The 23,495-nt window shown below is 41.7% G+C and overlaps 1 protein-coding gene across 1 annotated transcript in view; it reads right to left on the bottom strand.

Annotated features, from left to right (window-relative positions):
• Positions 1-23,495, bottom strand: part of DOCK3 (dedicator of cytokinesis 3) — a 182,893-nt gene that overhangs the window by 99,991 nt on the left and 59,407 nt on the right. The window contains exons 7-8 of the mRNA XM_028132514.2: positions 5,355-5,503; positions 327-411 (exon numbers count right to left, since the gene is read on the bottom strand). Coding sequence (XP_027988315.2) covers positions 327-411; positions 5,355-5,503 — 234 coding nt within the window. The remainder of the gene's footprint in view (positions 1-326; positions 412-5,354; positions 5,504-23,495) is intronic.

The following is a 23,495-nucleotide window of genomic DNA, read 5'->3' as shown; positions in this document are numbered from 1 at the left end:
TAACCAATAACTGGCTCTTTTAAGCTTCAACTAGAGACAGAATTTCAGGAACCGGTGAAGGCTGAAGGAGCTCTGGCTCTGTTTGCCAGCAAAACCAACAGAGAAACGCCCCATTGGCATTACAATAGCCCAGCACTCTACACAGTAATTCCATTTAGAAAAGCAAGTGTGACACACTGTCAGAATAAGGAAGACCCCTTAATTATTCTGGGACAAAGACAAAGGAACAATTTTATTTCATAACATTATTTCATAACATAATTAGGAAAAACAAAGGAGAAAAATGAGGTGTGCAGGAACAAGCTACCCTGCGTTAGATTTCTTACCATTTTGTAGAGATCAGAGACACTGATCTGGTCCGAATCCACTACCTCAAAGTCCTTCCGAGGCACCAGGTCCAGGCCCAAATGCCTAGAAAAGAGAAAGACCACACTCAGCCGCATGTCCTCAGAGCGCTCAGCTTCCTGTGCGTGCTGAGAGCCCAGGCCGCCATGAGCTGTGGTCAGGGGCTCGGACCCTGCCTCAGGGCCACAGGCCTTTGGCAATACTTCACTGTGTTCACCTTTAGGTAAGTACGTATGGCTGACACACTTCTAGGCTCAAGCAGGCCCCTTGTGATGGTAAGAAGGACTCATTTGATATCACCTTAACAGGTGGACTGTGTTCATTAAGGATGGGTTTTTTATAATCATTAATAAGTCACACTTATTATTTTTATTTCTCCCCATCCTACAAGTATGCTCAAGGTTCAGTCATGCATCACTTCCACTACCAAGAGAAGTTATCCAGGATCCAAGGAGATGTGTAATCCAAAGTCAGACACATAACAAGACCACCTGCTGAATATATTAAACGCAAAGAAATGGATGTTTTGGTGGAATTTTATCTCATTTTCAATTTAATTAAAACTGACAATGGGTTATAGTAAAGACATTACCACATATTAGCCAGTATCTTAAGAAACTTTAGACAGAAGTTTAACCAAGGAGTACTACTACCAAAGAACTCAATACTTGGGAGATCTGGTATAACTTGGGCAGAAAGGAAGAAATTGTGTGATTAACGGTCAACCTGGAGGCAGTGTGAGACAGTGACTAACTGGACATAATCGGAACTCTTGGATTCAAACATAGTACATAATTTATAGTCAATAAATGTTAGCTCCTTTCTCTCTCTAGAAAAACAGCTCTAAACCTGGAGTCCAGTGGAGCTGTGGACCCCTGAGACTGCTTACAACAGTATGTACGCTTGTTCATTTTACAAGTGATCATTCAGAACATTTTCCAAATATTCTGTAGTCATGCCACTGAAATCTTTTTAAATACAAAAATGAGACAAAATTTCATATATATTCTTTAACCACTAGAGGTCACAAAATATATGATAGACTAATAGTAGAATTAAGTAACAAAAAGACTATGCAAATAACCCAATTAAAACAGGTGTTTTCAATATAAGAGCTTAAGGAAAACTCCAGATGGATCTAAGTCAATAGGGCTGGGAAGGGGTGCATGTGCTCTGAATCGGTGCACCGCACACAGTGATACCCATGCCAACCCTATCTTATTAGCACTCTGACACTCTTACCTTGCTTGTCCACTCAGCTGTCCACCTACATACCCATCCACTCACCTTACAGACCTTTTATGCACCGACCAAGTGCTGAATACAAGAAACACGGCAGTTTTCAATCAAACAAATGTTGGTATTCATCAGGCTAACTCTCCCGAGAGCAGAGTGTTTTCCCTCGCCTAGAAGTCACTAGAGCACGGCACCTTTTGGCTTCTCGATTTCATTATGAAATAAGAGAATGATTCACAGGTGATCGGATAAAATAGAGGACGAGTTCCTTCTCCTAAGACTGACTTCAAAGGAGAGAGAGTAGTTTTCAAAAGCTAAGTTGGACGACTGTCCTCACTGGAAGAAGGGAGAGAGGCGGCACAGTGAGAAGCAACACGTGTTCACCACAAAGTCCCCTCGGAGGGAGGTCCCTGGCCTTTTCTATGGTTTAAGGACAGGAACAGGTAAGTGCAGGAAATGGTCAACTTAAGGAGCTTCTCTATGTTCACAGCAGCCAAGCAGCTGGGAACATGGGCTCTCAGGCTATGCTGCCTGGCTCGCATCTTGGCTCTTCCGCCAAGCCACCTGTCTTACCTATTATCCCAGGACCTAGGTTGTGGTAAGGGTTCATCCAGGTAAAGCACTCTGCACACTGCTGGCATTGTGAACTGGCACTGCCGTTATAGTTATCATCAGTATGTGTTACATCATTAGCCAATATATGGCTTACAGTGTCAGGATTGTGATCAGAGAGACGCAGTGTCTGAATAAGACTCAAACAGATGGATACAAGCAGAAGACACACATCCACATACATCTACATACAGAGGTAGTACAGAGCTGAGTTTTCAAAAATGGTCATACTAATTGCTTAGGACGGTGAACCGTCTTCAAAAATACTTAGGCTTCGCTTACCACCTGTCATTCATCACTCATTCATGCATTCCAATAACTCAATAAATATTTACTAGCACCTACTCTGTGCCAGGTGCATGCTGAACTAGGGGACACAGCAGTGAATAAGAGACATGGTCCTGGTTCTATATTCTTTAGGGTGCATCTCTCCAAGGGCCCTGAATCTCTACATCAAATTCTTTCCATTTTACATTTCTTTTTTTCAAAATAAGATTTTATTCATTTTAGAGAGAGAGGGAGAGATAGAAACATCGATGAGAAACATCAACATTGATCAGCTGCCTCCTGCACGCCCCCGCCACCCCCCTCCCCCTTGCTGGGGATCACGCCTGCAACCCCAGCATGTGCCCTGACCAGAAATCGAACTGATGAGCTCCTGGTGCATGGGTCCACACTCAACCACTGAGCCACACCAGCCAGGCAGAATTTTACCTTTTTGTAAATGTTCTATATTCTATTTTCTATTGGGGGTTCCTCATCTGCAAGAACACATTCTCAAGTCCTTTCTTAAGAAGGGGACCATGAAAGATAATGTCTCAATTCTTGAATACTTCAAAATAGCTTTATTTGGCCCCCACTCTTGGTTATAGTACAGTTGCTCATCTCCCAACATAATTTTGAAGATATTACTTCATCATATTCTAGCATCCAGTGTTACTGATAGAACTTTTGAGGCCAATGTGACCCTTATTCTTAAGACTTGTTTTTCTGTCTGAAAACCTTTTAGGATCTTCTCATCAGCCTTAGGATACTGAAATATCTTCACGTGCCTTGCAGTGGGTTTTGGGTTTTTCCTCATTCATATTAGGTATTTGGTGGGCCCTTTCACCCTAAGACTCCTGGTTCTTTGGCTCTGAGAAATTTTCTTCTATCATTTCTTTGGAATTTCTTCTTTATTTGCCTTTGTATGGTTTTTTCCCCTGGAAATTATAATGTCTGATGTGGGACCCCCCTGGCCTAACCCGCTGTATTGCCCTTCTTTCTTCAATCATTTCCCATTCTTTTTTTTATTTTCCTAGTGACAACATAAAATTATCTTCCTGAATGTTTTATTTTGGAAGTCACATACTCTTCCTTTTTCATAGCATTTTATTCTACATAATGGATCTTCTTGATTCTTTTGAAGGATACTCAGAGATTTTTTAAAAGTTCAGTAGACGAGTGTATTAAAAAACTGTGGTACATCTACACAATGGAATACTACGCTGCTATAAAAAGGAAGGAACTCCTACCATTTGCAACAGCATGGATGGACCTGGAGAGCATTATGCTAAGCAAATTAAGTCAGTTAGAGAAAGATAAATGTCACATGGTCTCCCTCATTTGTGGAATATAATGAACAACATAAACTGATGAACAAAAATAGATCCAGAGACAGAGAAGCATCGATCAGACCTTCAAACCTCAGAGGGAAGGCAGGGGAGGGTGGGGGGAAAGGGGAGAGATCAACCAAAGGACTTATATGCATGCATATAAGCCTAACCAATGGACACAGACACTAGGAGGGTGAGGGCACGAGCGGGGGTGGGGTGGGGGGGCCATATGGGGATAAGGACACATATGTAATACCTTAATCAATAAAGAAAAAAATAAAATAAAAAAGTTCTTACTCATCTCTGATTCTGTCTGGGGCCTGATGACTTCCTCTGAGCTAGGCATTTTGTTTACCCTGATTCCCGCCTCTTCCCTATGGAAGGATTTCTGCAAATATTTGCTAATTCTGGAGTGTCCACTCAGACTTCCAGTCCTTAGAAGTGCGAGTGACTAGCAAACTTCTCTTTTTGCCAAGTGGAAGGGATTTGGTCATTACACTTTGAAACCCTTAAATGCCACAATACGGAAGGCTCTACAATAAGGTCCCAGCTCTCTCTTGTTGTCCAGTTTCCTCCCAGGCAGCTGGTCTTTGTATTTGCTAGTCTGCAGTCAAAACACTGGCTACCAGGCATTCTCTCATGGTGGTGGATTATTTCTTTCACATACTCTCAACAAATCCCCCTTTTTTATGTTCAAAGGCACACTCCATCCTCCATGATTCTGGGAGTTACAAAGGAGCAGCTCCTTCATTAGCTAAAATTTCCCCCACAAATACTGGGCTTCCTCTGTCACTAACCCTCCAACTACTTTGTAGAATGGGTTCATATATCTCATTTATTGCTGACCCCCCCCATTCTTTTTATTTTCTATTATTTCAATGATGTCTTGAGAGGGAGAGGAGCTAAAGACTTGTACTAATATACTTAAGGTATATGTATATCTTAATAGGAAGTAAACTGGTCACTTCAAAGTTCAATGGACATGATTTTAGGAGAATGAGACAAAAGTATCTGAAAATTATATCAATTATTAAGTCTAAATACTATTTACTCTAGCTTCCCATAGCAAAGTCTTAGGATTGTACTTGTATGGCAATAGCAAATAATCACACCCACAAATACAGGACTATATTTGAATGAAAATTAGTTAAGAATATTCTGAAGTACTGATGTAAAAATTCCCATTTGTAGTATATGCTTATTTAGATGCACCAAATTCACATTTATTAAAAAGGCACTAAAAGATAAAACAAAAGCATATTCTGATTCCTGAGGTCAATAATCAAGGAATTTGAGCTGGAAGAGACCTCAGTAGATCATGTTGTCCAATCTGATTTTCCAGAAGTTAAAATGGAGGCTGAGAGTGTTTCAGGAGTAGAGCCAATGAGTGTCCTTTGCTAAACTAAAAGAAACGACAACTCATGGTAAAATGGTCAAAGCTTATTGTAGTAGAGAGTATAATAATGACTTTAATCACTAAGAGAAGCTATGTTTAAGTACAAACTCCATGAGGACTGAGTTATTGTAAATAAAACTGAGAGATGCCCAAATAACAGACATACTTACTCATTCCCCCAGTCCAGTCGCACGGTGATGTGCCGCTTAACCTCCCGCACCTGATCCTGAGTCAGGTGACCAGACAGTAGCTGCCTTCGAAGGTCAATAAGTTCATTCATCACATGGCGTAGTTTGTAGAAAAGATCTACTTTGTGTTTCTGAAAGGGCATTTTTGGTGTTGGGTGAAATAAAAAATGGACATGGAAAAGGAATGAAAAAAGAAAGAGAAATAGTTAAACTATGAAAAGTGCTCATTTCTCTAAACCTCTAAAAAGGCAATGTAAAGGGAAGTTCATCTAAGAATCTAAAAGTCCTTAGTTCATGCTGCCTAAAACCTCTACGCAGTGACTCTAACGAGCACTCCCACTGCCCTGGGCCGTGCACAGTGCTGTTTATCTCCACTCCATCCTGGACCACTCATTTCCCAGTGAATCAACGGCACTAACTTAACCGGACAGGAGCCGAGATCTGTCTGCTCTGACAGAAGGTACTATCCTGTAGCAACAAAGATTCCACCCATCCAGCAGCATCCCTGGTTTTTCCAGGAGGAATACTCAGTTGGGGGAGGGAGAGCGAGAATCACTTGCCCTATTTAAAGGCACCAAGGCTTCAAATAAAGCCGCGGTCTCTGGAGGAACATTCACTCCCGGTTTCCAGGCCTCATCTGGCTTTAATTAGCTTTTGTAAACAGTATGTGTCCCTAGTGTCTCAGATGCCTCGTCTTTTTAGTTTAATAAAAAGTGTCACCTTCATAAGAGTTAAGTGGGAACCTTCATAAGAGTTAAGTGGGAACCTTTCAATGAACTTACTGATGTCATAGTGGCTATACTTATAAGTAAAAAATGTAAGTGCCAGGACAGTAGATGCTTGAGCAAAAAGATATATTTAAGAACATAGATTTTAAAATTTTTGCTCACAAATGAAATTTTTATTTTGGAATTTTTAGGTTTCTGTTTGTATTATAGGGAAGCATAATTTTATATAATTAAAATTCTTGGAATGTAACTTATCTGAATAGAATGCTTTTAAAGACAGATCAACCTATACTAGTGATTTCAACCGGTGTGTCGCAAGAATGTTTAAAACATGCCATATCTGACTATTTAACAGGGGCACTGGCCCCTTTTCCCTTAGATTGTCAAATACAAAAATGACAACAGGCAGCCCAACAATAGCTGTCTGGTGCGAATGAATCAAAATTATACCCATTTTCTTTGTCAGATAAGCATAAAATATATTTTTGATGTGCCACAGAATTTTAGTAATTAGTTTGTGTGTCATGAGATGAAAATCATTGACATACTATTTGTTAGTAAAATCTCTATCTGAGATTTCCCCTAAAAGGGGGCTTGCCAAAATAAGCTTGATTTAAGTGACTATAAATAAAATTAATTATACACTAAGTTACAAATGTTTTTGCTTTGTTAATTATAAAGCAAATTGGCTATGTTTTTAGATGGCAGTGATCTCACGACAAATGTTCAAAACATCATACTACTGAGAAATCACCTAATGAAGCACTAGACTTAAAGGTCCATCTTAAAGAGAAATTACTTTTAACTGGAAAACCTAAGGAATCATGTACTCTAACTTCATTTCAAATGGCATTCTGGCCCTTCTTTAGTCCATGAACATATGAAGAAAAGTTAAGCACCTTGATGGGACACAATGCTGGCAGGAGGGCAGAATTTACAAAGTCCTGCCAGCTCAAAAAGCAAGGCCTAAGCAAACAGCATCATCTGGCAAACTGAGATCTTGAAGCTAAGCAGTAAAGGCAATGTGGTTTTGATAAAACAGGGCTACCTATCTAAATTTAAAATAGAAAGTTAGAATTATTATTTTCCCATGGAACCACATGTAATAACCCACTGTATATGTGCATGAGCATTTATTCGTTCACTCAATTACAAATGATCACAGAGCAGCGGCTAAATGCTACCATTTTGTTGTGATCAGAAGTTCCTACTCCTGTGTTTTCATTCCACAGAGCAGAGATGGACAAAAGGAAAATGAATAAATGATGGTGGTAAGTTCTAAGAAACAACAGTAAAGCAGAAGAGGGACAGTAGTAGCCATGGGTGGGCGCCTGGGACAGGGGAGAAGGTGCTCCTTCAGGGAGGGTGGCCAGGGAAAGGCTTCGTTGGGAGCTGAACTTAGAGCAGAAACATGAAGGAAAGGAGGTGACAGCATTTGAGAAAACGGGGCACGTTTTAGAGGCATAAATCAGCAAGAGCAAACGCCTCGATGTGGAAGGGGCCTTGGCGTGGAGGAGAGAGCAGTGCCCCCAGGGCGAAGCAACCCAGGGGAGAGGGGTGATGATGCAATCAGAGGCCAAAGGAGCCAGAGGACGCGGCCTGCGTGAGCCATCTTTGGCTTTTATTCCAAACAAGATGGGAAGCCGCTGGAATTTGCAGCGGAAGAGTGATGCGCTATGACTTAAGTCTTGAAAGCATCACCCTGAGTGCTCTGTGGAGAGGAAACCATGAGAAAGAGGAGCGCAGGGGTCCCAGTGAGAAAGCTCTCGATTACAATGATCCACCGAACGATGGCTGCCTGGGTGAAGGTCAGACAATGGTGATAACAGTGGTAGGGCTTAGTTTTGACATGGCAGAGCTATCAGATCTGTTGATAGATTAGGGGTGGGAAATGAATGAAGTTAAAGATCACTCCTTTTCCTGGCCTGGGAACACATCTGCAAGAGGGAAACGAGATTTAATCTGGACATGCTAATTTGACACTTGACATTCAGAGGTCAGAAAATCGAGAATTATCTAACAGAGAAAACTATGAGGGAGGAGTAAGCAGGGAGGTGAAAGAAAAAGCAATATTGAAAACAGGATTTTAAAAAGGACTTTGTCAAATGCACTGAAAGATTAAATAAAATACAGACTGAGAACTGGCCGCTGGATTTGGCTTTGTAGTGCCATCACTAACCTCTACAAGGGCAGATTTGATGGAATGAAGTGAGTTGATGAGAGAACAGAGCATGGATGAACCTAGAGGGTATAATGCTAAGTGAAATAAGTCAGTCAGAGAAAGACAAACATATGATATCACTTATATGTGGAATTTAAAAAAACAAATTAACTAACAAAATAAAAACAGATTCATGGAAACAGACATAAAACTGATGGTTGGTTGCCAGAGGAGGGGGTGAGAAGATGGGTGAAGAAGGGGAATGTAGTTTAAAATACTGTGACAGCTGCACGGTAACAGATGGTTACTTGACTTAGTGTGGTGATCGCATCATTAGGTATATACCTGGTAAATGTCGAGTCACTATATTGTACACTACATTGTAAACTAATATAATAATGTGTACCAACTACATTTAAATTTTAAAAAGAAAATGAAAAAGAAGAAATGGAGACAGAGCATAGACAATTCTTTTGTAGAATTTTCAGTAATTGGAGGCAAAGAAATGAGGTAGCAGAACAGGGCTGTGTGATCAAGGGAGAGAATTTCAGGCTATTTGTATGCTGAAGGGAATGATTTAATAGAGAGAGAAAATTTGATGATGCAGGTGCTAAATTCCTGAGTAGCCAAAAAGAGGTGGGTCCCAGGTCACAAGAGGAGGCTCCGCTGAAGCTGGATACCCTGCATTTTGGCACGAAGAGGAAAGGCACAGGATGTGGCAAATGCCACAAGCAGTTGGGAGGTCTGGTGACAGGAGAACTGTATTTTTCCTCGGTTGCTTTAGTCTCAAGGAAATAAAATGCAAGGCCGTCAGCTGAGAGGGAGAGGGGTGGGAGCGGGTGTTGGAGTCTGAGAATAGAGAAGATGTAAGACAGTTTCATAGAGAGTGCTAACACACTCAGCAGGGGAAAGGGAGTTCAACTGCCAGATCTTTCGAGATTTGTGAGCATTAATTAAAAGGTTGCGTTTTTGTTAAGCCAAGTACATCTGACACTTGAACAACATGGGTTTAAACTAGGCAAATCCACTTATACCCAGTTTTCTTTCAATATTAAATACCTACACATTTCCAACCCATGAGTGGTAGTCCATGGATGTGGAGGGCCAACTGTATGCACTGGCCTACGCCGCTTTGCATGGGGAACTTGGGCATCTGTAGATTTTGGTTTCCATGAAAAGTCCTGGAACCAACCCCTGAGGACACTGAGGGACAACTCAGTTTTGGGGGAGTCAAAGTTATACACAGATTTTCAACTGTGCTGGGCGTCAGCACCCAGAACCGTGTTGTTCAAGAGTCACTGTATAATGTATATGATACTGAAATATTTCATACATGTGTATCTGTACACACACCGTTCAAGGTGAGCAATCTGGCGACTGGCCCCAGAGCACACGGTTACCTAGGATCACCTGACGCCACCGGCCAGCTGGGTATCCCACTCAGGCTTTTCCACTGAGAGGCCTGCTCCTCAGCAGATTACATAACGGTGTGACGAGGCAGGGGTAAGGGTTAGCTTTCCTACACAATCATCCCTAGCTCTTGTCACTGCTCAAACAAAGCAGGGGAGGGAGTAAGTGAAAGAGGGAAAAGAAAGCTGTAGCCTATCTTAGCAACACGTTCAGCTTCTCCAAAAGCTCAATAGTCTAATATTTGTCAAGAACAGTCACAGACTATTTGGGAAACAGTCCAAAGAATCAGCAGAAACTATAACTTTACGCTGCAACCATGTGCCAAGTAGAATGTGCCTCTCATTGTGCAAGAATCTCTGGAACTCAGCAGAAAAAAATCGGAGGCTTAATACTCCCGATTTAAAAATTATTTTTACTGAACTGCATGTAACCCAATGTGGGAGAGCGGCTGTGCTGCGACGATGCCTCTGAATTAGCAGATGAGCAACACTGTAGAGGATGCATCCTAAAGTATGCCACCTTTATTTAAAACTACGTATTCATAAAGGTATGCTGGTATGATTATAAAACTCTATTTAAGAGAAAATTACATCAAAAGTAATGATCTCCTCAAAGAGAACAAATGTCTTGCCATTAGTACTGAAAACTTTAGGTGAAAATCAATTTAATGAAAGTTAAACTTTACATCTAAAATTCAAGTTGTTAAGGGAAGATTCCCAGATGTCTCCATTTTACCTCTTACTTTCGAACATTTACTTTATATGGAGGTAGATGGTTTATTTTCTCATTTTATTTCTTGTTAACAAAATAACCATTTTAAACTTTAATTTATTTAAACTTCTCCAAAATCCCTTTTCTTAAAAATTGCTATTAATAACCAAGTCTCTTACCATAAGTTACCCTCTAATCCTACTCAAAATGTTTGTGTTATACCACTAAGCTTTAGTGCTCATCTCAGTGTAATATAAAAATATCTCAACTGCAGTTCCTGCAACACTAATGACCTTTCTGCTACAAATACCTTTAAGTCCAGGAATTTAAACTTTCATTTAGGTTGCTGAACTACATAATTAGCAAAGGCTTGAAAATGAGTTCAAAAGAGAAAATCCTGTGAAACAAAACAACCTCTAAATCCAAGCTATTTCACACTTATCTCTACGTACAAATTTGTAAGAAATACAAATGCAAAAAAGCAATGTGAAAATTACTTTTAGACCAGTGATGAATTAAATGAATTAAAAGAGCTGATGAATTAAAAAAGACACTGCCGTTGAAGCCTGTGTCGTCAATAGGCTCATATCCCGGTGCCTTTCCCACACTGAGCTCCCGGGTGCCTTTCCCACACTGAGCTCCCGGGTGCCTTTCCCACACTGAGCTCCCGGGTGCCTTTCCCACACTGAGCTCCCGGGTGCCTTTCCCACACTGAGCTCCCGGGTGCCTTTCCCACACTGAGCTCCCGGTGCCTTTCCCACACTGAGCTCCCAGGTCGATAGCCAGCTTTCACCTCCAGGAGGGGAAACAGGACCCTCCCTCAGCCCAGAAACACTGCCAGCTGCTCCTCTCCTCCGTGACAAGCTGGGCCTCTCCTAACCACTCCACAGTCATGGCCAGCAGTGAGTCAGCACTAGCCCCACTCACAAAACTTTGTCAATATTTTAATGCTTCATTCTTAATTAGGAATAGAAAATGCCACCATATAATGAACAAACAGAAACAGTATTAGGAATGAAAGAAAATTTCAAATAAAACAGTATTTTCAGGCAGCACAAAGGTTATGTATTACGTCCACGGAGTAAGAACAGGATATAACAGGAGATAAAGATCCAGAGCCCACAGGGCTTTTGGAGATTAGGAATAAGAGAGCTGTAGTTAAAAGCACAATCTAGTAAAAAGGATAGGAAGATGAAGAATTCTGCCAGAAAGCAGAAGAAAGAAAAGTGATACAATAAATAAATGGGGGAGGAGATATAAGAAAACCAGTGACTCGTTCTAAGACGGCCAATTCTGAAAGAGTTATGAGAAGAGAAAACTACGAAAACAAAGGCGAAGCTGTCAAAGGAACGCCCAGGACCGAAGGAAATGAGTTTCTGGGGGCAGAAGGCACGGCGGGCAGCATGACCAATGCAAAGGGTTACAACTACGGAGCACGGCTGCAAAACTGCAGCTGACACTGAAACCTCCGTGGAAAACACCTTGTCACCAGCAGCCAGGAGCGAGAGTAACACGGGCTTGTGAAAGCACTGGGACCTGGACAGTAATGAAGCAGTGCTTTAAAGCTTCTGGGCTGTACGTGTAACCAGGAATTTTATGTCAAGCCAAGCTACCAACCAAGGGTAAGGATATACTCAAGACATTCCAAATATGCAAAATCTCCAAAAAACATAATCTCCCACACACATTTCTCAGGAAGGTATGGCGAAAGTGACTCATCAAATGAGGAAATAAATCAAAAATTACGATGACACTGGTTTAACCCAGAAGACCAGGGGACCTAGGAAAAGGGCAGGGAAACTGCTCAGGCCAGGTTAACACAGATGCTGGAGGCTTTATCAGGACATCGCTGAGAAAACCATTGAGCTGGCAAAACACCTAGAATGCTTTAACATACTCAAAGGGGTTTTCATTTCTCCAGGTCAGGGCGTACAAAACAGAGGAAACAAAACAAATGGAAAGAGAAACAATTATTAACTATTAAAACAACAAGGTTGCCCTGGCCAGTGTTCTCAGCAGTTAGAGCATCAGCCCACGCACTGAAGGTCTCGGGTTCGATTCCCAGTCAAGAGTACACACCTGGGTTGCAGGTTCAATCCCCGGCCCTGGTAGGGGTGGTGCAGGAGGCAACCAATCGATGTGTCTCTCACATCAATGCTTTTCTCCCCTTTTTTCTCTCTTCCCCCTCTCCCTTCCAAGCTTTAAAAAAAAAAAAAAAAAAAAAAAAAAAAATCAATGGGAAAATTATCCTCAGGTGAGGATTAACAAAAACCAGAAAAAAACCCACATACAACAAATAAATGTAATCTTATTTCACTATGTGGCTCTGATATAAAATTAGCTATACAGGCATAGTAGTAACTGCATATTGATTTAACAAAAAAATATGTAACTATTTGTAGTGGAGTCAGGGGAAGAGCATTTGAGTATAAAGAACATGCAGAGCTGAACTCTCATCTTCTCATCTTACTGGCAATAATCTGAACGACTGCTGATAAGAGTAAAAGAAGACAGTGCCAAAGCAGGACTGCATTTGAACATCAAAAAGACAAAAATCATCATCACAGAAGAAATACACTCGTAACAGAGACAATGAACCAATGTTGCAGACTTTGCTTACCGTGATCAGTCATCAGTGCCGATGAGACTGCAGCCCAGACACCAAGAGGCGGCTGAGACTCGGACGGGCACAGAAGAACGAGGAAAGAGCACTAAGAGCAAAGAGGTGTCGTGAGAGACCAGGCCAAGACCATGCACACCCTCGTGTTCCAGTCACGCTGGGCGGGTGTGAGGCGTGCACAGTGAGTGAGGCTGACAGAGGGAAATGGATGCAGGGGGAATACGGGGCTGGGAGAGCTCTATGGAGACCATGGGCCCTCAGAAAGACAAACAAGTGGGTCCTAGAGCCAGTTAAGCCTGAAACATCGCTGGAGGCAAAAATGACAAAACTTCAAGCACATCCTAAGGCAGCGGGGTTCTTTGGAAAAAACAATAATGCTGGGAAAAACAGAAGGCAGCAGGAACAGAGGAACAAATACGAGGTATTTGTTTAGGATTCCCTAAAGGAGCCAGAGACATGATCCACAGGAGCTGAGCAGGGCTGCTGAAGACAGGGCAGTGTGGACCTCCCTCATTCAGAGTCACCAGGAGCCGACACTAATATACATGTAATAGAAGGCCACTAAATGAGCCCTAAAATTGTACAAATCAAGATATACATTAAAACAATGTTATTTAGAAATGGGAATCTCAGAATAACTAACTAAAAGAGCTAAGTAAAATGGGTGAGCAGTGGAAATAAGGAATGGGGAGAGATAGGAAAAACTTCTACCATGCAAGGCCCTCACACACACACACGAGTCTAAGTAAGACTGGGAAACTCTGAACAAGATAGGCGGATTATGTCAATGTCAATGTCCTGGTTGTGACACTGTAATCTAGTTTTGGGAGATATTATCATTGAAGGAAACTGAGTAAAGGTTACATAAAATCTCTCTACATTGTTTGTTTTTTAATTGATTTTAGAGAGAGGGAGGGAGAGAGTGATTGAGAAAGGAAGAGATCGATCAAGACATTGAGAGATATAGAAAAATTCATGTGAGAGAGAAACATCAACTGGTTGCCTCCTGCCACATGCCCCGACTGGGGATTGAACCCAAAACCTGGGTATGTGCCCTGACCGGGAATCAAACCCACCACCTTCTGGTGTATGGAATGACGTTCCAACCAAATGAGCCACCCCGGCCAGGGCTCTGTATAGTTTCTTAAGATTGTGAATCTATAATTACCTCAAAATAAAAAGAAGGGAGACTATGAAATAAGTGCTCATCGTTAGAATGACTTGATGTTGTAAATAAATTAAATAATCTCCAAATTAGTGCCTACATTCAGAGCTATTCCACTATAAATTCTGAAGATATTTTTTAGAAAGGAACTTTGTAAACTCAAATATAGTATTTATATAGATGAATTAAGGCCCACAAGCAGACACACCAACTTTGGAAAGGAGGAGAAAGAAGAAAAGACACGCCCTACTAAATATTACGATTTACTTTATCACATATGAAGACATCCCACAAAGCCATTTGATAAAAACTGACGCGTTACAGACAACAAAACGGAGAGCCCAGAAACAAACTCGTAGGAGCAGCTGGGATATGGCAGAGATGCATTACAATCAACGGGGAGCAAACAGCTTGGTTAGTAGGTGGCGTGGGGAAAACTGGCTTTAATATTGAGAAAAGTAAAGCTGGAATTCCAGATTTCCCTCTGCAGAAGGAATTCCAGATGGTAAAGTCATAAATGTGAAAGGTGAAATTAGGTAACCAATAAAAGAAAAGGTAGTAGGAATACCTTCTCGACTGAGATGGGATAAGATCTGTTAAACAAGGGCCATGGACAGAAAATCATAGTTCCCCTTTAATTGAAAGTTTAAATACTTTGGGACCAAGAATATGTTAAAATAAAATGATATTAAATGTTAGGAAGTTGTCATTCTAACAATACTGCTATTAATTAGATGAGAAGCAATACAATTGATAATAAGATTTGAATTATTAACGTCAGCATTGGCCCTTATTTTAATGACATAATCAATCTACTTGCATCTTACAGAAAAGAAATCATGTCATGTTATGATTATCCATAAAAAGTAGATTTAATTCATCAGCAGTATCACTTTCAAATATAAAGGAGAATAAACAAAAGTCTGTTTTGAAATTATACCTAAAAATAGTGCTGGAAATGCTCCTAGTTCATTTTCATTCTCTCCCTCTCTCTCTCTCTCTCTCTCTCTCTCTCTCTCTCCTTCCTGCATTAACAGCTACTGTCAAAGACCAGTGACTAATACCCACACCTGTTCTCACTATGCTCCATGCTCTATAACTAACAGTGAACCAGCATATGCCCAGTTTCTTAGCTCTCAGATATTTGGTAGGAGATCTATGCTCAACTACTCTTCTTTCCCACGTTAACAAGAACACAACTTCTCTGTAGCGTTCTAATGGTCACTTTTCACTTACCTAGATTAACTCTCTTTCTCTCTAAACATCCAGTCTTAGAAATGACTGACTTACATAGTTGGTACAATACTGTTGTTTCGAACAAATACATCAATGGTTAAGAACAAGGAAGAATAATAAAAAGTTAGTATTCTTTTACATGGTAAAACAATGTCTTAATCCACCCAGGCTGCCATAACGAAATACCAGAGACAGATTGACTTACAAACAATAGAAAGGTATTTCTCACAGTTCTGGAGGCTGGACGTTCCAGATCCGGGTGCCCGCCGGGCCGGGTTCTGGTGGCGGCCCTCTTGGAGGTTGCAGGCTGAACTTCTTGCTGGGTCCCCACATGGGAGGTCTCTTTTAAAAGAGCACTAATTCCACTCATGAGGGCTTCACCCTCATGACCTAAGCACCTCCCAAAGGCCCTGCCTCCTGATACCATTACAGTGGGCATTAGGTTTTCAGCATATAAATGTTGGGAGGACATAAACATTCAGGCCACAGCAGATAATGGTTTATCTCCATGAGAAGAACCAAGATGGCGGCATAGGTAAATGCCTGCACTCACCGCCTCCCACAATCACATTAAAATTACAACTAAAACACAGAACCACCATCATGCAGCACTGAAAGCTGGCTGAACGGAAGTCCTGCCACTTGAGAAGTAAGCAGAAAGCACACTGAGGCTGGCAGGAGGGCAGGAGGGATGGCGGCTAGGAATGGGCTGGGCTGGTACCCACATTTGCAGCTTTTTTAATCGGGAGGGAGACCATCTCTGTGGAGGCCACCTGTGAGGAACAAGGGGTCCCAGCCACACACCAGACCCCCAGCCCAGAGTTCCAGAGCTGGGAAGAGAAGTCCCCATAACTACGGTCCGTAAAAACCAGCAGGGACTGTGGCTGAGAGACACGGAGGCTGCTGGAGACCCAGGTGTTCCTTTTAAAGGGCAGGTGAATGAATGTACTCAGACTCCATACCTCTGAGCTCCAGCACCCAGTGGCTGTGGGGGACCCAGACACATACAGGAAGGAACTGGACTGTCTGGCATCAGGGCAGAAACTCAGGGGCGGCTTTCTCCCAGACAGGGGTGCTCACAGGGGTCATTGTTCCTGTGCTGGGACCTCCCTGTTGCAGGGCTGACTGGCAGCCATTTCTGAGTCTCCATCAGCCTGGAGCACACTGTCAGCTCTGCCCTGGGGATTCCCTGAGCCCCGCCCCCCCCCCCCAATCCAATTTGCAGCCCCACACAGGCTGTTTGCAGCAGCTTTTCCATATGAATAGCCTGTCTTGGTTTAGGCTTCAGACTTTGCTAAAATCTCTCAAACAAGATGCAGCTGATGACAGTGGGCCCCAAACCTATCAATAAAAGGCCCAAGACCCAGCACCAGCACCAGCCTGCATTGCTTCACAGCTGGGCCTCACCTCCTGCACAGCAGCTTTCCATAGTCACAGCTGGTCCTCATAGCCAATTGGCCTGGAGGTCAACTCCTCCCAGAGATGCCAACAGCAATCAAGGATCAACTACAAGACTGTGCACACAGCCCACACAGGGGCACACCTAGAGTGCCAAGTTCAGGTGACTGGGGAGGCTGAGCCAATGAGCTCTACAGGACACCTACTATACAAGACCACTCTACCAATTCCAGGAGACATAGTAGCTCTACCTAATACATAGAAACAAACACAGGGAAGCAGCCAAAATGCAAAGACAAGGAAACATCACAAGTGAAAGAAATGGAAACAAGTAAACTACTGGGTACACAGTTCAAAGCCATGGTTACAAGGTTATCAAGGATCTTGATGAGACTTTCAAGGATCTTAGTGAGAATGCCAAAGACATGAAAAAGGACCAGTCAGAAATTAAGCATACACTAACTGAAATAAAGAAAAATATACAGGGATTTAACAGTAGAGTAGATGATTCTGAGAATCAAATCAACGAAGTGGAACACAAGGAAGCAAAAAACACCCAGTCAGAAGAGCAAAAAGAATCCAAAAATATGAAGATAGCATAAAGAGCCTCAGGGACAACGTCAAGTGTACCAACATTAGCATTATGGGGGTTCCAGAAGGGGAAGAGAGACAGCAAGATATTGAAAACCTATTTGAAGAAATAATGACAGAAAACTTCCCCTACCTGGTGAAAGAAATAGACTTACAAGTCCAGGAAGCACAGAGAGTCCCAAACAAGAGAAACCCAAAGAGGCCCACACCAAGACACATCATAATGAAAATGCCAAAGGTTAAACACAAAGAGAGAATCTTAAAGCAGCAAGAGGAAGGCAGTTAGTTACCTACAAGGGAGCACCCATATGACTATCAGCTGATTTCTCAATAGAAACTTTGTAGGCCAGAAGGGAGTGGCAAGAAATATTCAAAGTGATGAATAGTAAGGACCTACAACCAAGATTACTCTACCCAGCAAAGCTCTCATTTAGAATTGAAGGTCAGATAAAGAGCTTCACAAACAAGAAAAGCTAAAGGAGTTCATCACCACCAAACCAGTATTACATGAAATGCTGAAGGGTATTATTTAAGAAGAAGAGGAAAAAAAAAAATGTGAACAATAAAATGGCAACAAACACATATCTACCAACAAGTGAATCTAAAAATTAAAATAAACGAACATGAAATCTAATGAACAAATAAACTGGTGAATAAAACAGAGTCAGAGGCATGGAAGCATGGAACAGACTGAGGAATCTCAGAGGGAATGGGGGAGGGGGGAGATTAACCAAAGATCTTACCTATGGACATAGACAGTAGGGGTGGGGCGAGACCTGGGTAGAGGGGAGCAATGGGGGGAGGGGGACATCTGTAATATTCTCAACAATAACGATTTTTAAAAATGGTTTAGCTTCCCACATGTATGACAGATGCTGCTAAAATAAGCTGAAACTACTGGGGGAATAATTTTTAAACTGTAAATTGTCTTCAAGAAAGAAAACCAGATTCCTGTACCAACATATTTATAAGGGATAGAACGATTGTCAGCTTTTGTCACCACTGCATTCTAAGGCATAACACAACACAGTTCTTTAAGCACACAATACATATTTGTACTTAATGAATAAAAAAATGAGACAAAGAAAAAATAGGTTCTATGAGAGGTATTTTAATAAAATTAACCACAAACTGTAAGTTCTATCACTAGGCTGTAAAGGTCATGAAGGCAGGTAATTGTGTCTATTTCATTGACTGTTGTATTCTAGAGATTCAAAGTATTAGATAAAAAATGATTAATATTTCTAGAATGGAAGAATGAACAAAAAGCTCACAAGGTCTTCTTAAAGGAAGAAAATTATAGAGAAAAGAACAAGGAAATTATTATCACAAAAGATAATGGTCATTTCAGCAGAGAAGGGAGCAGAAGGGGCTTCTAAATTACTGTCAATGTTTATTTCTTTTTTTATAAATTTATTTTTCAATTACAGTTGACCTATAATATATTAGTTACAGGTATACAATGTAACTTTTATATGTATCTAATGCATATGTAACTGCAATCCCAAAACAGAAGAGAGAATACAGAACAGAAGCAATATTTGAAAATTCAGATTTTTTCAAAGCCATCAAGCCATAGATTCAAGTAGTGCTGAGAACTCCCAACATGGCTAAAGATATTTAAAGGGGGACACAAAGAGAGGAAACCAAGAAGATTCTATCATAACTGTGTATCACACACCCAGATATAAAATATTCAATACTTGTAAGTAATTCCTTATATTTTTACACTGCAGTCAGCAAAATGCACATGCAATGAGCAGATGACATACTGAAGAGATACAGATAAGGCTATTATAACCTAGATTTCCAACAGAATCCCCAATCTAGAATATTCTAATATTCTGTACTATTTTCACCACAGAATAACAAAATGCTCATCATACAATTCCAGTATGTCTTCTCCCAGATCATCATCTAAAGGCAGCACAGGCAGTCCCGGGTCTGTCTCTTGCTTCAACAGTTTGGACGGAACAGACCCAGGGGCGCCCCTTCTCCCAGCCTCCGGCCCCTCTCCTGCCTCTCATCCAGTCACCACCTTCAGAACCACCTCCGAGACCGGCCAACACACCGGGTTTTTATCTACCTCAACTCCCTATTGCCGAACAACCATGAGCTCCCAAATCCACCAGAATTATTCCACCGGGTGGAGGCTGCGGCCAACCGCCTGGCCAGCCTGCCTCTGCGGCTCCACACCCCCCTCTCCTTGGAGAGGAACCTGCGCCAGGCCCGGCTGGAGCTGCGGGCCCTGGCTCTGCCCGCGCAGAGCGCTGTGGCTTCCTGGAGAGCCACTTCCGGGGTGAGCAGGTGAAGCTCACCAAGAAGAGGGGCGACCCCTGACTCAGCTCTGCAGGCTGCCGGCCCCCAGGCTGGGCTGGGCGAGTGTCTCTTCGAAAGGCTCACCCTCAAGCTCGACTAGGAGCCTTGGGAGCCCAGAGGCCTTTGTGGGGCCCCTCTGCACCCCCCTGAGGTCTGGCTTTTACCTGAGTCCCCCCGCCAAACTACTAGCCACTCTTTTAACCACCCTGAAGCCCTCTCCCCATGCATTGGACCGAATGAAACAATAAAGCTTTTTGCAGCAAAGTAAATAAGTAGATAAATAAAGGCAACACAAAAAAATCCTGTCAGAACACGGGCCCACGTGTATTTTTTATTTTGGAAATATTGAAAAAATACACAATACACAGCTGGAAGGTAAGGAAGACGGCAGGTCCTGGACTGCGTCTCAGAGACAGCTGTGTACCTTGTGCATGATGGCAGTGGAGTGCAAGGAGCCATGCTCTGGGCCTGTCCTCACAGAAGCCCCTCAAAAAGAGCCCCTGCAAGCCCCCTGCCTTGGCATGACTGGAGGACGGCTTGGTGCCTGGTGTCACACTCAATTTACTTTGAGATCACTAGGTTTGTGATAGGTTGGGGCAATTTTTGTTACCTCTCTAACTCTTGGTTTCTTCATCTATAAAATAAAAATACTACTATCTTCTTCAATGTTGTCATGTGAATTTGATTTAAAAAAATCTATAATATAGCAAGCTTTAAAGTGTTAATAGTATTATTCATGTCAAAAGATTTTTTTCAATTTTTTAAAATTAAGTTTATTGAGGTGACATTGGTTAATAAATTCCTAAGTGTCAGTTCTATGATACATCATTTGCATGTCGCACTGTGTGACCACCACCCAAATCAAATCGTTTTACATCATCATATATATTTGATCCCCTTTGCTCTTTAACACCCCCCCACCCCAGTTCCCTCTGGTCACCACCATATTGTTGTCTGCGTTTATGAGTTTTGGTTTTTCTTGTTTATTTGTTATTTTCATTTTTATACCCCATATGTAAGTGATATCATATGGTTAACTTTTTCAGTCTGACTTATTTCACTTAGCATAATATTCTTTTTAAAATATATTTTTATTGATTTGAGGGGGAGAAGGGAGAGGGGAGAGAGTGGAGAGGGGAGGGGGAGAGGGGAGGGGAAGGGAAGGGTGAGGGGAGGAGAAGGGTGAGGGGAGGGGAGGGAGAAACATCAATGTGAGAGAGTAACATCAATCCGCTGCCTCCTGCACGCCCCCACTGGAAATCTGCTCTATAATGTGCTTATTTTTCTTTAGTATATAATAACTCTTTAAGTTCAATACATTCATTCATTTACTTAACAGATAGTGTGTATTTTTAAACACAATGAATATGTATTAGGAAATGAATGAGTGTATGTGTACATACGGGCGCACTGTCAGGCACTGGGTTATACAGAGATAAGGAAAATAAAACAAGCACTTATCTTTATGGAATTGACAGATTAGCACAGGGATACAATGAGAGCTAAATTAAAAACCAAAAAAAGTCACTGAAGGTAACCCACACAGCACTGTGGTAACAAAGACCAGGGACCTACTTCGGGTGAATCGCTAGGGAAAGCCTTAGATGAAGCAATACATATTCTTATTTATCTTTATTATTGAAAGTATTACCGATGTCCCCCTCCTCCCCATTAGTCCCCTCCATCCTGCTCTCGCCCCCTCCCCAGGTCTTCCCCAAACTATTGCAATATTTAAATAGAGACCAAAGGATGACGAGGAGTTGGAAAGAGAAGAGCCAGGGGTGAACACTCCAGAACCATCAACAGCGAAGATCCCGGTGTGAACAGCGTAATGCCTCGGCAAACGGGACAGTGGATGGAGACGCAGACAGGGTCATGGCAGGCGCTGGCATTTATTTTAAGTGCAATAGGAACCACGGAAAGGCTGACCACTGAAGGGACACTAAGATCCCACATGCATTTTAAAGAGATCATGGTCCCTGTTGTATGGAGAAAGGAACAAAAGGGAAAGGAAATAAAAATGCCACACACATCCCCTTTCCTTCTTTCTTCTCTTTATTTAGGCCAGTGTTATACAGTTTTCCCCTACGAATCAAATCAGTAAGAAAAGATGCTGAGATGGAGAGCAACTGAGTGACTTAAGATAGCTTATTGAAAGATCTATATGTAATAAATGAGGAAGGAAAAGAAATTAACAATTAAAAGACTGGATGGAAGTTTCTTGGAGGGCAATGAGATTTTTCCTTTTTAACTTTATCAAATAAATACACCATAATTCTTACCCAGTCCCAACTGAAGACTTTAGCTGTCCTGTGCCCTACAATTACCAACGATGGTGCACAGCCGCTCTATCTTAGTGATCCCGGGAAGGCTCGTCTGCGTCAGAGTCTGATAAGTAAAACTGCTTCGGAGAAGGATGGGCGCATTTAACAGATTAATAAATATCGCCAAATCGCACTCCAACGTGTTTATATCTACATCAACATCAAACACTAGGTATTGTCAATCCCTTTAGTCTTATCAATCTGTAAGTAAAAGTCCATATCTCCTCTTAATTTGTATTTATTTCTATGAATGGTTGAGCATGTTTTAATACGTTTACTAGTGGCTTATACTTCCTTTTTAATGAAATGTCTGCATAAACATCTTACTATTAGAATCTAGGAGAATATCACCAACAGCTGTTATTTAGCACTGCTTTTGGTTCTGTTTAAAATTCTTCCAGGAACTTTAAAATCATTCTGCTACATTTGTATGTTTTTTAAAGGTAACCGTTCTAATGCAGAATAGAAAGCCAAATAACACTTGCATTTATAAACTAAGACAACAGTAAAATGTGGAATCATGCAGCAAACTAACAGTATGGGCATGAATGTGTGCGTCTGTGTGTAGAAATGTGAGCATGGCGACAACTGGCTGAAGATCCCTGGGGCAACACCGACCAAGCCGGAGCCCTGCTCTCCCAGGATGTGTGTGCCCGTTGGCTGCCTGAGAGCTCAGGGGCGAGCTCCTGGTCGCCTGGATAACCGGCCTCGTCTCCACTGAAGCCCACGCATGGCAGAGAAGAAGGCACCGTGGCACACCCCCAAGGCCAGAAACACGGAGCTCTCTCGAGGATCAAGGAAAGAAGAGACCGTACCTCCAAGTGAAGAAGGCACTGAGAGCTACAAGGACCCCCTTTTGAACTGCTCTTTGGATGCTGCTCATGTGTAGTAAGCAATGTTTAAACCAAGTCTCAGGATGATAGCTTTACACCCCCACTTCTGACTCCTGACTTAAACAACATTGCCTTCCACTAACTGTATATGAGAAGTTTTGGTTGCCCTTCACATTTTTGGTAACTTTAGCAGTATTATTAAAATAAACTCTTTATAAAGATATGCATATTGGCCTTGATATCCAAAACTAACTACTGCTGTTAATGGACATTATATGTGGTCTCAACATTCTGCACATGGTCTTGCAAACAGGGGATTCAACAATACTTAATGAGAGAATAAATGGCTATAATAAATTCATGTACCAGGTTGGTACAACAATTCATACTGTGCCTCAGTATCCTCTTTTATAAAATAGAATAACTGTACCTCCTCACAGACTTTCATAATCACTAAATTGATCAGATAAATATTCAATACAATGTAATTTTAAAATAGAACTACCAACTACCTTTAATACACTAAACTAAATTTTAAAAGATCAAGGACGATAAATTTATAGAATATATTCTTTATTTTTATGAATAGAATTTCTAAATATTAATCAATATATAAAGAAACACTTG

This window comes from Eptesicus fuscus, chromosome 18 (genome assembly GCF_027574615.1).
Source record: "Eptesicus fuscus isolate TK198812 chromosome 18, DD_ASM_mEF_20220401, whole genome shotgun sequence".
In the NCBI taxonomy this organism is placed as follows: domain Eukaryota; kingdom Metazoa; phylum Chordata; class Mammalia; order Chiroptera; family Vespertilionidae; genus Eptesicus; species Eptesicus fuscus.
This window is presented reverse-complemented; position numbering and strand designations above follow the sequence as displayed.